Source organism: Mytilus californianus, unplaced genomic scaffold (genome assembly GCF_021869535.1).
Source record: "Mytilus californianus isolate M0D057914Y unplaced genomic scaffold, xbMytCali1.0.p SCAF_4, whole genome shotgun sequence".
NCBI classification, from domain to species: Eukaryota; Metazoa; Mollusca; class Bivalvia; order Mytilida; family Mytilidae; genus Mytilus; species Mytilus californianus.
In genome coordinates this window covers 87,775,418-87,790,918 of record NW_026262690.1, presented here as the reverse complement: position 1 = coordinate 87,790,918, position 15,501 = coordinate 87,775,418, and the positions used below count along the sequence as shown (strand labels likewise).

The 15,501-nt window shown below is 31.8% G+C and overlaps 1 protein-coding gene across 3 annotated transcripts; it reads left to right on the top strand.

Moving 5' to 3' along the window:
- Positions 1–909: 909 nt before the first annotated feature.
- LOC127738850 (uncharacterized) lies at positions 910–14,362 on the top strand. Of its 3 annotated transcripts, none has more exons than XM_052250254.1 (3): positions 910–1,012; positions 12,034–12,112; positions 13,342–14,362. In XM_052250254.1, exons 1-3 carry the CDS (start codon positions 989–991, stop codon positions 14,304–14,306), a joined length of 1,068 nt encoding a protein of 355 aa, XP_052106214.1. In that variant the 5' UTR covers positions 910–988; the 3' UTR covers positions 14,307–14,362. The 3 variants fall into 3 exon arrangements, with proteins under 3 accessions (XP_052106214.1, XP_052106217.1, XP_052106216.1); XM_052250257.1 differs by lacking the exon at positions 910–1,012 and adding an exon at positions 7,568–7,673; XM_052250256.1 differs by lacking the exon at positions 910–1,012 and adding an exon at positions 8,300–8,366.
- The last annotated feature ends 1,139 nt before the right edge of the window (positions 14,363–15,501 follow it).

Below are 15,501 nucleotides of genomic sequence, written 5' to 3'. Positions count from 1 at the left end.
TATCTTCTTTTGACTAGGGAAGATTTAGAACTTAACATACTATATAAATATCTTTACTATTGAGGACTGCATGATGCCTCTAGATGTCATCTGGTTTTTTTTCTTTGTGTTGCTGGGCTACTGCTAGTTTTTACCTAAACAATAGATCTTCCTCCTCTTGGCGGGTACTTTTTAAATAAAGACAATTCAAACATGTTCAAAAACCAAAAACACAAAATTTTCTTATAAACATACCAACTTCACCAACATCCTGCTCCTCCAAAGAAGAAAAATTGACTTACAAGAAAGACAAACAACTATGACACGTGATCAAGATATTCATGTTATAGGTGCGTTTTTCTTTATTGCTGGGTTGTAGATTTTTGAAAATTTGATAAACTCGACGTAAAACAAACTAAACAGCAAATGTAAACGCAGACGCGACATAGATAGAACATACCAGATAGATGGACCGGGATGAAGGGCAGGAAATTTGGACTGCATCTGAAAAAAAACTATATATTTTTGATACGGCAAAAAAGGGGCCTGCAAAAGTCACTTATGAGTTGTTGCAAGGGTTGATTTTGTCAATATGCAGACATATAGTCCATCCTTTAGATTCCGATCTAACTTGGATGCGTATTCATACATCCCTAAATGCCAAACGGACGACCATAAACATGAATGGCTCTTACTACGTATATACCGGATGAAAGAAGTCCATATATAGTATTAAAATTCGATGCTGTTTAATATGCATATCAATGAAATATAACAGCTTCCGCCCTCTCATTAAAAAAATATCATATTAATATATTACGATTTTATTTGCAAAGTGCTGAAATTTTTTATTTAAGTTTTATATCATTAGGCTACATTATCATTTAAAAACGTTATGTATTCATAATCAATAATTACACTTGACTTAGAAGATGACCTTTCGTTTTCATTTTAAACTTTCTAATTTCCTTGTTTGAAATTATACGTAATTTATTCCGTTTCCGTTAAAATGTTGATTCAGAGTTTAGTGATGGTAAGTGCAGATATTTTTTTTATATATTATTTTTTTATCTTTGTTTATCATTTAAGTGCATATTATTCGAATTCTAAGAATAAGTGAAAGTATGAACATATACAGTATTACCAGTCGACAGGTTCAGTCGATGATGTGCTTGTAATAAAATCCGATGTCTAAGTGGATGGTTGACAAATCATTATAAAATCAATTGGAATATCATTATCAAGTAATAGCTTTTCTAAAAAAAAACTAGCCGTCTCATTGCTGATGAAATTTGAAAATGTTTGTTTCCACGCAGGATAGCATTGTAAATTACAAAATAAAATAAACGGCAAATACCAATTTTGAGATTTTCCAGTTTCTTATTTGGGGGAATCACAGGCACTTGTCTCTGGTTTTGTCCATTTACATTTATTTTTTCAGAGACAAATGCCTGTGGGGGAATGTATAAACACCGACAAAAGGGAAATAATTGCTCAATTATCTGCGTTTGTATCTTTTTATCGATTAGTTTGGGTTTTTTTTTCAAAAAGATATTATATTCATTTACTTCTTCCTAGATCATTGATTATTTCTTTGTGTTAGAAAAGTATGGCCACTTCCGCCTTTATCTGTTGCATTCATGGTAGGTCTCGAAAAGTGTATAGAGTGTGAAACGTAGTAGAATTTAAACATTAAAGAACACAAAAATATTTTTCAAAAGATTTCTCACATCGTTTCAAAATGATCCTTAAAACTTATATTGAACAATCTTGTATCTACCTTTTGTCATTCAAAACTAATTAAAACGAGAAGTGATGAGATCTAGAAAAACTTATCTTAAGCATTGACCTAATAAAGTTAATATACTGGTCCCTCGTCATGATAATCTCAATAAATCAACTCATCAACATGTTAAGGCTAAGGATAAGGAGTAAGTTGGATAAGGCCAAAATATTACTAGTATATCGAGCTTAAAATTCAAAAATTTGGTTGATGGCTGTTATAACAATGAAACATTTTCAAAGCAATACGACACAGTTAGCATGAATTCAAATTCAATTTACTAACAAACACAAAGAAAACAGGAGACTTTCCGTTCGTTTTCAGAACTGGAAACAGCGCTAGCGCACACCTCAACAAGAAAATCTTGCAACATTATGCTTATAATACATGTTATGATAAATACAGTATCTGACTAAAATAGATAGTTTGTCAATTACTGCCCAAGACTAAATTTCGTTGAAATCCGTAAGATTTGGAAAATTTCACCTGAGAGTGTTTTTGAAGCCTTTTTCGGGTTTACATTCCAACGTCACTTTCGAAACGTTCGACAAAATTCATTCTATTTCACTAAGGCCTTTATCTAACTTACCCTTCAAAGCTAAACATGATGAATTAACATATTCTTTCGTGGGAGAGCGTTTATATGTTGACATGTAGATGTCTTTCTGTTTTATTATCATAGTGTTTGTATGTGTTTCCTCTAGAAAACATCCATTTTCAAACAATCCAATGCCAAACAACATTTTCCAAAAGACCAAATGAGTGAAAAAGTATATTTTAACAAAACGCATTTGACTAGCAGGTCCAACAACTGATGTTCTTAAACCCTGCTGACTGCCATTGGCGATTGCCAAATAAACGGATCACAAGATGTAACAAAATAGATCTTATTATTAATTTATTACCAAACAGAAAGCAATAAACTTGCGGAAAAGATGGTATACCGCAAACATGAGGTGCAAAAATTTGTACTCTATATCTGCATTTCGACAATTAATGTCTCTTCAGTGATGTTAGGAATCGAAACGGTATTTGGAAGGCCATATAATTTACTTCAATTAAGGATAGACTCTTGAATTTTTAAAGAGTCAAAATAGGTTGAACGGATCATATAAACCCGAAGGCAAATATAATACAAGCCCAAACGAAAAAATATAAACAAGTTTAAATTGAAAACAACGTTCAAACCTATGATTGCGTGGGATAAAAACCGCAATTTTTATACGTTTGCATGCAAAACAAATTTCTTGGTAGAGGGGTCTAAATACAGCACAAACAACATTTTCCAAAAGACCAAATGAGTGAAAAAGTATATTTTAACAAAACGCATTTGACTAGCAGGTCGAACAACTAATGTTCTTAAACCCTGCTTACTGCCATTGGCGATTGCCAAATAAACGGATCACAAGATTTAACAAAATAGATCTTATTATTAATTTATTACCAAACAGAAAACAATAAACTTGCGGAAAAGATGGTATACCGCAAACATGAGGTTCAAAAATTTGTACACCATATCTGCATTTCGACAATTAATGTCTTTTCAGTGATGTTAGGAATCGAAACGGTATTTGGAAGGCCATATAATTTACTTCAATTAAGGATAGACTCTTGAATTTTGAAATATTTATTTTTGCCATATTTTTTAACATTTATTCACAACTATTTTATATCTTTCTACAGACTTGAGAGGGTCAAAAGCTACAAAATTATTGTAATGACATAATATGTCCCTTTTATGTCTTGTTTTACTTTGAATTGAAATCTGTTATAATTTATTATACATCATGTGAAAATGCCAGATTTTGATTGGTTTTTACGAGGGAGACAATTTACTCTATCCCATGGCAAATACTCTATTACCCTTCACGCAGACTCTTGCTTAAGTGTGCGCTTTAATAAATACGGATGATTGTTATGTACAAGACGACATAGTTTATTACATGGAATTTGAAATTTAATAGACAGTTATAACAGAGCATTCAGTATAATAAATTAAATAACACATACATGTATCTGAGAGGGTGATAGAGCAGATTGTTACTCCTCGAAAAGACATTGTCAACCTTGGCTTCGCCTCAGTTGACAATGTTTTCTCGGAGTTACAATCTGCTCTATTACCCTCTCAGCTATGTGTTATTTATATAATGACAACCTTTACTAATAAAAGATCTTTGATATCGTTGGACTTTATTGGTCAAGCAACAAACGACAACTGTTTATTAATAAATTGTGAATAGATTTTAAAACTGTACGAAGTCTTGCGTCTTTTCAATTTTTTTTCTCGAATTAATCTATCCCCAGAACAAGAAGCTGGGGATTAAAAATAGGGAAATTTTTAATGACGAGTATCCGTATTTATTTGTTCTTGAATAGAACTTGTTTTAAAAAGTCATATAATGCCGTTTTTATTATGAATTCGCTCGCCAGACAGTATGTAGACATTAATCTGTGTAAAAAGTGGTACTGCAGAACCCTAGTATGACTTTATAAGTGAGAGCCAGAGCTACTGAGGGTAGCTGAGATATATTACTTAGTATTACCATCGAGATATTTTACATCTATAGCGATAAGACTTGGGATGATTGAAGTTACTTTTGATAGTTAATGATCAAGCAACAAAGTAATACACAATCACTTTTGGCAAGGTAGGAAAGTCAAATATAAGCACATGTAAGAAAAAAGCCACACTCTTTATACTTTACAGAAAATAACCAACTCTTCAATAGGTCCGTATATGACAATCATGTTTGTTATCTTGTCTTATATTTCTTTTTTTTTTAATAATAAATCAAACTTTTTCGCATAATTGGTACGGTCCCGCCAATTTTGGGATGTTACTTGCTGATATTTTCCCAACTGAACGTATAGCAAACAAAATTATCATTGTGAAATATTTCGTTTTCCTATTTCTTGAATATCGAACTAAGGGTAACCATTTGATTTTTATGGAGGGTCTAGGATGAAATTTGAAAAAAATAGGCAGGACAGGAGTTTTGAGTAAAAAAAAAAGGCAGGATGAGACACTTGCAAAAAAAAAAAGTCAGGATGACAATTTTGGTAAAAAAAAGTCAGGATAAACTTTTAAAAAAAGGCAGGACCGAATAGAGTGAAAAATAAAAAGGCAGGACAGAGATTACAACTAAAAAAAATGCAGGACAAAATTTTTCATCCCCCCCCCCCCCCCCCCCCCCTAAAAATCAAATGGTAGCTCCCTAAAAGCATTTAACGGGTGAATTCATGAAGGCAATGAGTCAGAATCTTTCATACATGTTCAGGACGATAACAAAATACAATAGGTAGGTCCTGTAATAGAGGCATAAAGAAACGTCATATTCTTCATAGCTACAAGAAAATTATACAGAAGTCTGGAACTACATTTTAACCAGTTTATTGTGTCCTTATTCTCCATCTTTTCATTAGTAAACAATAATAATTCATGGCTTTCTCTAAGTAAAACACTTTTCAGTCATATTGACCATTGAATGGACAACTATTCATATTTTTTTTTCAAATTAATTATAATATAAACATATCGTTTTATGGGGGTGAATCGAAGAAATTCAGATATATATTTAAGTCATGATATACATATTATTTTGTATCAATATTATTTATTTTGTAAAAATATTTTCTTTCTCTATTGGTATTGTACACGTATACCTAACAACAAAATTATTTTCATTTACCTGTGTTTAAAGTTATTGCAAATGGATGGTATTTTTGTTCGAGCATTTTGTTTTTCTTTAATTGTTTAACATTTCTTACCGATATAACATGTTACTTTTATTATTCTTCCCTTAGTTTATTTATTTTGTATTTACATTGTGTCATAGGTCAAATTTATTTGTTCAGTGTATGTTCAATGGTGTTAATATGTCCTTTGATTGAGTTAAGCTATTTCAGTTGATATTTTATAGTGTGTCTTTCTATGTTGTGATGTTACACTATTGTTTCAGAAAAAGGGTGAAGGTTTGGTACCATTAAAACGTTTAAACCCGCTGCATTTGTTTGCACCTGTCCTAAGTCAGGAATCTGATGTTCAGTAGTTGTCGTTTGTTGATGTGGTTCATAAGTGTTTCTCGTTTCTCGTTTTTTATATAGATTAGACCGTTGGTTTTCCCGTTTGAATGGTTTTACACTAGTTATTTTTTGGGGCCCTTTATAGCTTACTGTTCGGTGTGAGCCAAGGCTCCGTGTTGAAGACCGTACTGTGACCTATAATGGTTTACTTTTATAAATTTTGACTTGGATGGAGAGTTGTCTCATTGGCTTTCATACCACATCTTCTTATATCAATATAACAGAAAATGTCGATATAACAAATATTCGACACTTTTAAACACGTGTTCAATCTAGTTATGTTGAATTTAAACTAAATTGGAAAAAAATAATGAATATAATTCAACTATATCATTTTTTCCATATATCAACGGCTTTATGGCATTACAAGTCTGCTCTTATTTCAACGTAACGTTATTTTTAAATCCAAAAACCTCAACCTTGAATGAAAATTCGTTTAGTTGATCCTGTAATTATTTATGTTAATAGAACGGAAATTTATCTGGCAACAACATATCAGTTTTTCAGAAAGTCTATGAACTGGTTTAGAAGGACAAACAAATAATACTGATGGTTTCTGTCGATTTTACGTCGATTCTATGTAAATCAGTTTTTTTTTCAAAGTGTTTTCCTTGCATCAGATTTGAAACAAAATGCATTTTTTTCATTAAAAAATCAATCAGCTCAAGTGATTTGAAAACCCGGTAAAAAGCATCTCCCGTATAATATTGAAGGGACCTTAACATGAAGATCTTTGGGAAATATGCACCACTATATCTAACTATTTATGTTATTTTAACAAATTACCATTCATATAAATAGTAAGTTATCTGTGAAAAAAGCAAAATTGTTATGCATCTACCTCAGAATAGGTATGTCTCCTACATGCAGATGTAAATAGCCCAAATGACGGTATTGCAATGATCCTATCAATAGTTTCCTTATAATGATTAGTCATGTTTTGAATATGCAGTAGCTGTTGTTTAAGTATGCTGAAAATATGACACAAACATATTTACCATATGAACTTATAAGTGATTGAAAAGATATAGTAAGACTGGACGAAAAAGCTTTTGAAATAGGAGATGGATCAAAATGACCATTTGATTGAATGCAATTGAATCTGTGACACTTTACTTTAATCAGTTCAGTTTTATATGAAGTGGACCTATGCGCTTTTGTGAAAATAAATCTTTGCACAACGTAATGAGCATATTCACAAAGTAAATGTATTACTACGGAGATGGACAAATAATCGTCTTCCAAGCATTCTTTGAAATTGTCCTTGTAACTGTCTTCTAGGTTAGTCAACGGGTAGGAATTCAAAAATAAAACAAAGTACCAAGGGTGAAATGAGAAAAATAAGTCAAATTAAGACAATCCAATAGAAAAAGATGGACAGACAGTACGAAAGACACAAGACAGAAAACTAAAATGAATACAGATGTAGCATTCAATCTACATAAACACCGGAAGTTCGAATAGAAAACCATCACCAAGTACTTCCGTTTTGACAACCATTTGATACATCAGTATTCGAAACAGAATATCTATTTCTTTTCATAGCTAAGTGCGTATCAAATGAAAAAAGATAGCGTGATATACTTAATGCTTAATTTTGTTTATAAATGAACGACTTGTTAATTAAATTTCAAGTACCACTTACATCAAAACCTTTTTACAACTTGTTGAAATATTATATAAATACCATTTCTTTATATATGATCTGTTATATGTGTATCTCTTAATATTGCCTGTAGTTAAACTTCACCAGAAATAATGTAGGCTTTTGATCAAAATTGAATGGTCTTATACATTACACGTGATCATTTCTGTCCGTATTGGTATTGTAAGTAGCTTTATTTATATTGAATCTAAGTTCATAAACACAATTCAAATGAAATAATAGTTGTTGGATATACTTCCGTGAGACAAAAACCCAACAACACAAACTAGCAATAGACTTTTAAATAATTTAAACTTTAAGAGTGTTTTCATTAAGTATGCTTTTTGTTTTTTGTTTTTTCATTTTTTTTAATCACAAATCAAAGTACTGACCTTAATATGATTATGATATCATGTCCCATTATACAGAAACAACAATTAACAAAGTATCAAAGTATCAAAGTATCGCAATTATTACAGTCCAATTCTGGCTTTTGGAAGTTTTTATGATCTTATGAACGGTTCATTGTATCATATATGTAAGGTAATTGTTGACGATGAAGATGAAGTGACACAGCAACCCAACGACACAAGTATTATCATGTTTAAAAAAGAAAATGTTAATACATGATCGTGTTCTATTTTCTAAAAGATGAATACAAAATAGCCATCAAAATATCTTCCTACAACACCAAACTCCCCCAATGGCAAACCCATTGAGACATAACAAATGTAAATTATCTACAAGGTTACTCATATGTGTGAGTTAAACTAGTTTTTATTTATATCTAGGTGGCCGAGTGATCCAAGTAGTTCAACTACTGTATCACTAGTCTATCAATACTGAGTTTAAGAGTTCGAACCCTACATGTGACAGGTGCGCTCCAACCTTAATTGACAAGGATTGTCTTTTATTTTCCTGCCGAAGGTCGGTGGTTCTCTCCGGGAAACTCCAGCAATATTAACTGACCTCTATGGAATAGCCAATAATGCTGAAAGTACCCATTAAACACAAACCAATCAATCGATCTAATTATATCTCAATCCTTCCCTTTTAAATATCGGTCGCTGTATGTTTGAAGTTCCAGTTATTGCTTGGTTTAATGGTGGTGATAATGAAATGTAGTTTTTTTCCAGATATACCGGTTGTTTGATATTTTCAACCAAATGTATTGGACCAAACAAGTCATTAAAAACTAATGACATTGCTATATATATATGGAATATACTCCGAAATTGAGCGTAATAATATACATGTAAGAATGCATGATTTCTGTACAGTATTTTCAGTACTTTATTTCGTTAAATTTAAGCACTAATTTGGCTGTTCAAAGGCGGGAACCACGCCATAAGTTGTCATTGGTCACTTATCTTCTTCTTTTTTTCTGGTTTGTCTTATCATGTCTATAAGAAAATAACAAATAACAAAAAAAAAAAATAATTAGATAATAAAAAAATTAAAAAATGAAGTCTTGATTTCGATGGCTGATTCACAATATTCTCTGTTCAAATTTACAACTTGTCTGTGTTGGATTTTGTGTCTAAGAGATAAATATTCAGAGTCTACAAATAATACAAGGTGGTCTCGAGTTATAGGTGCTGAAGTTGTGTATCTTTTTATTTAATTTACTGTTTCCCCTACATTTATCTTTGTCTATCTAAAGCCATCGGGTTTTTGGCTTGGTGCAGGTGGGTCCAGATGTGCGATTCAGAAGCAAGAGGTTTTTACAGTTTTGTTTTCATTTTGTTTACCCTAGCTTGTCTTTATATTTTACTTAATTTGTACTTTATCGAGAAAGAGTATACTATATACTGTATGTACATGAACGTTTTATTTTTTAAATTATTACAAAATTATTTTGAAATTTTGTTCAGGTCTGTTTGAATTTTTTGTCATTTGTGTTGTATGTAATGTATGTTTACACAGTTTTGGCTGAAGGATCCCAATTATTGTCTCATTCACTTATTATGTCTGTTCTGGTTGCTCACCCAAATTTGTTAATATAATGGAACAGTATAGACAACTGTCATACAAGCGGGAGGTTTAGCTAGCTTTAAAACCAGGTTTAAAATAAAGTTTTACGTTTGACTTTGTCAGTTTTTATGGACTTCCTCCCTTTTGAATTTACTTTGGAGTTCGGTATTTTTGTTATACTTTTTACAGCGCTTTTGATGATATATTGTTTAGTTTATAACTATTTTATTTGTTCAAAGAGACATATATTATCGAACACAAGTTTACCAACTTATTAAGGCTTAATTCTCCTTTTTATAATATAACAAGTACAATAATTAAGCAGAGCATGCGAAGTTGATTTAATCTCTTAAGGTAGTAGTAAGTAGAGGATATAACACACAATGTGAAGGAAAAAAAACCACAATTAGAAAAGATGATGAAAAAAATTGAAAAAACAAACAGAAAGAATAATTATAAATGAATGAAATTCTGAGAACATGGAAATGTTGTTTGTTTGTGTCTTATTTGATTAAAAGTATGTTGGTCTGGAGATTCTGATCTGTCTCATCGACGCAGAGGTGGACTAGAGGGGACAAGTGGCTCGGGTTCATATATGATAAATGAGTATATTTTTTTTAAATTATCACTCCCAACGTTGGCTTTTGAGAGTCCCCCTTCTCAAAATACTGGTTCCGCACATTTGTCGAATATCTAATCATCCTATTTGATCCTATAAAGGATATGGACTGAAAATCTACACGTTAGAAGGAGCTACTCTACTACATAGACACAAGAAAAAGGTTTTCTCTAACTGAAATATAGAGAAATTTCAATAAATTCAATTCAACAAAAACAAATGAATGAATTTAAAATTGTTGTATTGAATATACATTTTATGATTTAATTATAATACATTGTAGTTCAACTGAAAGAAAATATTCATTAAATGTAACAAAATGGTTGCCAAAAAATATAATTTCCTTGAAGGAAGGACACTATATTAACCTTAGTTATTGCGAACCCAATGAAAGTTTTCCACAGTGCCATCTCTATCTTGACCAGGTATTTAAACTTTTGCAAGTTCACCTGTCCTATTGAATAGATACAATAGCTATTGTTCTCTGTGTAGTTTATTCTCTGGGACCTTTAAATTTCTTCTAAGAGAAATCTATCATTCATTGATTAAATTACCTGAGTAAAAAAAAATTCTTATATATAGACAAAAATACTGTTTTTATACTCATTAACTGCGTGTGATGATGTAGTTATTCAATATTAATAATATATTTTCATTCAGTTTAATATAAACATTGATTCAATCATAAAAATTTGATTTCTGACAAAACTTTCAACATTGTTCCTTTTAAAAAAAAATTTGTTTGACATGAATAAGAACTTGAAAATAATGATGTTTCAAATTAAGATCTTCTTAAATGTATTCTATAACTAAACAAAAAAAAATCAAATTTCAATAGGAACATTGATAAAACTTTTGTTGGCCGTATCCTGAGGTGTATAACTAACTTACACCCTATTCTAAACCCTATATTTGTTAACATTGATTATAAAATGAAAAAACAAAAAAAAAAAGATAGCATATTTATTGAAAATATCAAACCATGATTTATAAGAATATTTTTATATTACATGAAACCCCACTAGAAACCTTTCTTTTGTTATCTTTGTTCAAACTTTGACAAGTGAGTATATTTTACAAATGTCAAAGTTGTTGTTTTGCATATTCCCGTTAAACCATGTGCTAATATGGATCAGCAGGTCAAGGTTGACTGTTTCGTGTATTCTTATTACAAACAAAAAATACATCATGCTCCTTGTATACAGTTGTCAATATGGACGGGTATAAGACGGACGACATTTTGTGGCAAGCGTTGGATTTGATAGAAGCAGAGACATATATAAACATTGATTCAATCATAAAAAGTTGATTTCTAACAAAAGTTTTATCAATGTTCCTATTGAAATTTGATTTTTTTTTGTTTAGTTATAGAATACATTTAAGAAGATCTTAATTTGAAACATCATTATTTTCAAGTTCTTATTCATGTCAAACAAATTTTTTTTTAAAAGGAACAATGTTGAAAGTTTTGTCAGAAATCAAATTTTTATGATTGAATCAATGTTTATATTAAACTGAATGAAAATATATTATTAATATTGAATAACTACATCATCACACGCAGTTAATGAGTATAAAAAAAGTATTTTTGTCTATATATAAGAATTTTTTTTTACACAGGTAATTTAATCAATGAATGATAGATTTCTCTTAGAAGAAATTTAAAGGTCCCAGTGAATAAACTACACAGAGAAAAATAGCTATTGTATTCATTCAATAGGACAGGTGAACTTGCAAAAGTTTAAATACCTGGTCAAGATAGAGATGGCACTGTGGAAAACTTTCATTGGGTTCGCAATAATACTATTAAAATAGAATTAAAGTTCTAGGAAATTATTGAATTAATTGTATCAAGTACTTTTTCCTGTAAATATTTAAACATTCAATATTTGTACATGTATGTATGTAAACACTAAATTAAACACTAAATTATATATTCATATTTAACAGGTAGCCATGGAAATATCGACACCGGACGATAACATCACAAATTTTCCACCAATCTCTACAAGCACAGACTTCAATATAAGTAGGCTAACAGAATCTTCAAGATCATTTTAAATATATATATTAAACTTACTGACTGATTGATTGGTGACTGCATAATGCCAAGGAAGATATTCCATACTTGTATACTAATATACAGAACTATAAAAGAGAGGCGAAATATACCAAATGTCAGGGCAGATATTCCATGCTTATATACTTATATACAAAGATATAAAAGAGAGACGAAATATACCAAATGTCAAGGCAGATATTCCATGCTTATATACTAATATACAGAGATATAAAAGAGAGGCGAAATATACCAAAAGGACATTCGAACTCATTAGTCGAAAGTAAACTGACAACGCCATGGCATAAAACGAAAAAATCAAAGAGAAACAACAGATCACAAAACACAACATAGAAAACTAAAGACTGAGCATCACGAACCCCACTCAAAACCAAGGACTGATCTCAGGTGCTCCGGAAGGGTAAGCAGATCCTGCTCCACATGTGGTATACAAGGATGTATAAAACATGCTAATTTGATATGACAATGCATAATAAGGATAACAGGAGTTACCAAAAATATTGAACAGCTAGTACAATAGACCACACCAACATGTATTCCTCTAAAACAAGACGTACAAAGAAAATCAAATACAACCAACAACAAATGTTCATGATAGCCTGATTTGGTACAGACACAGGAGATGTGTAACCTTACCGTGACATATTTTTGTTAGCCGAACAGCCTTTGCTCTTACTTCTAAATGTGACGTGAATGACAGATAAGCAGCACATACCGATTTAAAAGTCTTGTTTTATCTGGCCGGCAATTCAACCCACGCTTTACCGCACTTGAGGCAACCAAGGGATAATCTTAAGTGTAAATTAGGTCTTAATCAGGAAAAAGAGGACGGGATAATGGCTACGGCAATTGGAAAATATTAGTGGTTATTTATGTCAAAACTACAAACGCATTACATACCGATCAACCAAATCATGATTGCGTTGGTAAAATTTTTAAAGGGATGATTTCCAAATTTTAAAATCATTAGAGAAACAGATTACACCACCAAATCTCGTGCAATACGATATTTATTCACTCTCGACAGTTAAACTTTAAATATTTAAAGCGGTCGGCGAGCCTCGCGTTTTAAATTTGAAATTTTAACTGTCTTGAGTGGATACATATCGAATCACACTTGATGCAGTGGCATAATCTATATATCTACAACTTTATCATTCATCTTATTCTTCTTTCAGGTACAACGTCTTCCGACTATGTGTACTCAATAACCGTATATTATATAGGTGCATTGACCTTTACGATGCTCGTTGTCATGACAGTAGCCTTTATAATCATGTGCCATGTCTTGCGTAGACTACGACATAAGACCCGACCCCCAGAACCGGTCAGAATGGCTAGTAATAATGATTTTAACATACGAATTTCGGATGTATTTGATGGCGGAAACAAACGAAGGATGTCACGTGCTCCCGGACAGTCGAGGAATACGGCATACTTCAGACAAGATTCGCATGAAGCAAGTCGATTTGATCGGATGTCAGTCGTCCCATACGCTGTTTCAGTTGTAAATGATAATTTGAATCCACCACCGATCATTGGCGAACCGCCAAAAACTGAGCACCCGGGTACAAAATTAATGACTGAAACAGCAAATCACAGTGTTACGCAGGTCAAAGACTCAACCGGCGTTAATCCGATGCATTTAACACAAACATTGCCAGATAACTCTACAAATAGTATTCCCGCCAATGGTTACTTGACAAAACAAAACAGAATTATTTCCCCGCCAACATTACCGAACAGCATTCCTGTGAACGAAAACACGACGCAACAAAACAGTTCTAGTTTGCAGTCAACACTGCCAAATAGCAATAAAACTAAAATGCATGTGAATGTGGATGAAAACTTGACGACGCAACAAAACAAAACTATTTTGCCGTCAACACTGCCAAACAACGCTACCAAAAACAACCTTGCAAACGAAGTCTTGATACAACAAGACAAAATCGCCGGAACAGATCTGCCAAAAAATACAACGAATGAGTATCAAGTGCCTAGGTCAACAAAAGTGGTACAAGATAATGATAAAACTCATTACCAAATTCCTGGAAACCATTATCAAACTCCTAAAAGTCCTTTAATATCAAAATATCCGAATTATCAAACTCCTAAAGCCCCTCGGAAAGTGATAGCATTATGATACATATTTACATATAATTTAGCCGTTTTAGTCATTAAAGTGAGAAATTGACACTACGTACGTTGGAATATATTTTTTGTAAAAGTCCGAAAAAAAAGAAAGCAGGGAAATTTTGAAGTGTGGGATGGATTTCTGTTCTGCTTATTACACATTTAGTAAATTCCTCCGTCATGAATGTGAAATGTTTACTTGCAATGTTCAACACGGTGGATGCCACAAGGGGAGCTAGGTCGGCTTACATGTACCTTTCCTGGACATATGATATCATCCCCGGTTTTTCAGTGGAGTTAGTGTTGCTCAATCAAATTTAGTTTTCCGTGTTGTGTTTTGTTAGAATGTTGTTTGTCTTAATAAGTTATAGTGATCGCTTTTTCATTTTTCTTTTTGGCCATAGTATCGTTGTTTTTCGTCGACTTGTGATTTTTGTTTGTTTCCTTGGTATCCCCTGTGTCTTTTTCTACTTAGTACTCAATATACAGTTTTATCTTTATGCATTTAATTTCTATTCTTCCATAATTCTTGTGTTCGAATCATAATCAGACATATAAGGGTTCTTCGCTGTGCGAGAAAACGTTCATTTACCTCGGATTTTAACATGTATATATTAACACATTGTAAAGTAGATAACTTCATTTACTTCGGTATTTAACATATGCAAGACATTTAGTATAATATGACACACTTTGTAAAGAAAAAGAAAAAAAAGACAAGTACGAAGTAATCAAAGTACGAAGTAAACAAAGTACGAAGTAAACAAAGTACGAAGTAAACACAACACGCTTTGTATGCATGAGTTCAAGGTTTGAATTTAACAAGTGTCCTGTTTTCATTGTTTTCATTGTTTTCATTGTGTTTATTAATTATTATAACAAACATGTGTTTGTTGAATCCGTCAATTATTAAGACCGAACATCCTTGTTCAATTTAGCAATCTTCTTTTATTTAACGCAAATTTGTCTGTAATGGTTATGTGCCTCTTTTTGTTGATACATGTAGCAAGATCTGGTGAGAGGTTCAACGTAGTTTTAGAAAGTTCCATGAATTGTGCAAATCATATATTGCCGTATATTTTTGGAAGAGGAGTGCTCAAAATTTTCAAACACAGCATGTAGTCGAAAGGTTTCAGCCAGTTAACTTGGACCCTAATAGCTTGAATTTATTATCTTGCTATGCCTATACATGAGGCCACCATATA

What these genes read in the sequence shown, in the direction of transcription:
- LOC127738850 (XM_052250254.1), top strand. Translation starts at nt 989, where the DNA reads ATGTTGATTCAGAGTTTAGTGATG. An exon ending in TGATTCAGAGTTTAGTGATG is followed by an intron (nt 1,013 to 12,033) that starts GTAAGTGCAGAT and finishes CATATTTAACAG; the next exon opens with GTAGCCATGGAAATATCGAC. An exon ending in AAGCACAGACTTCAATATAA is followed by an intron (nt 12,113 to 13,341) that starts GTAGGCTAACAG and finishes TTCTTCTTTCAG; the next exon opens with GTACAACGTCTTCCGACTAT.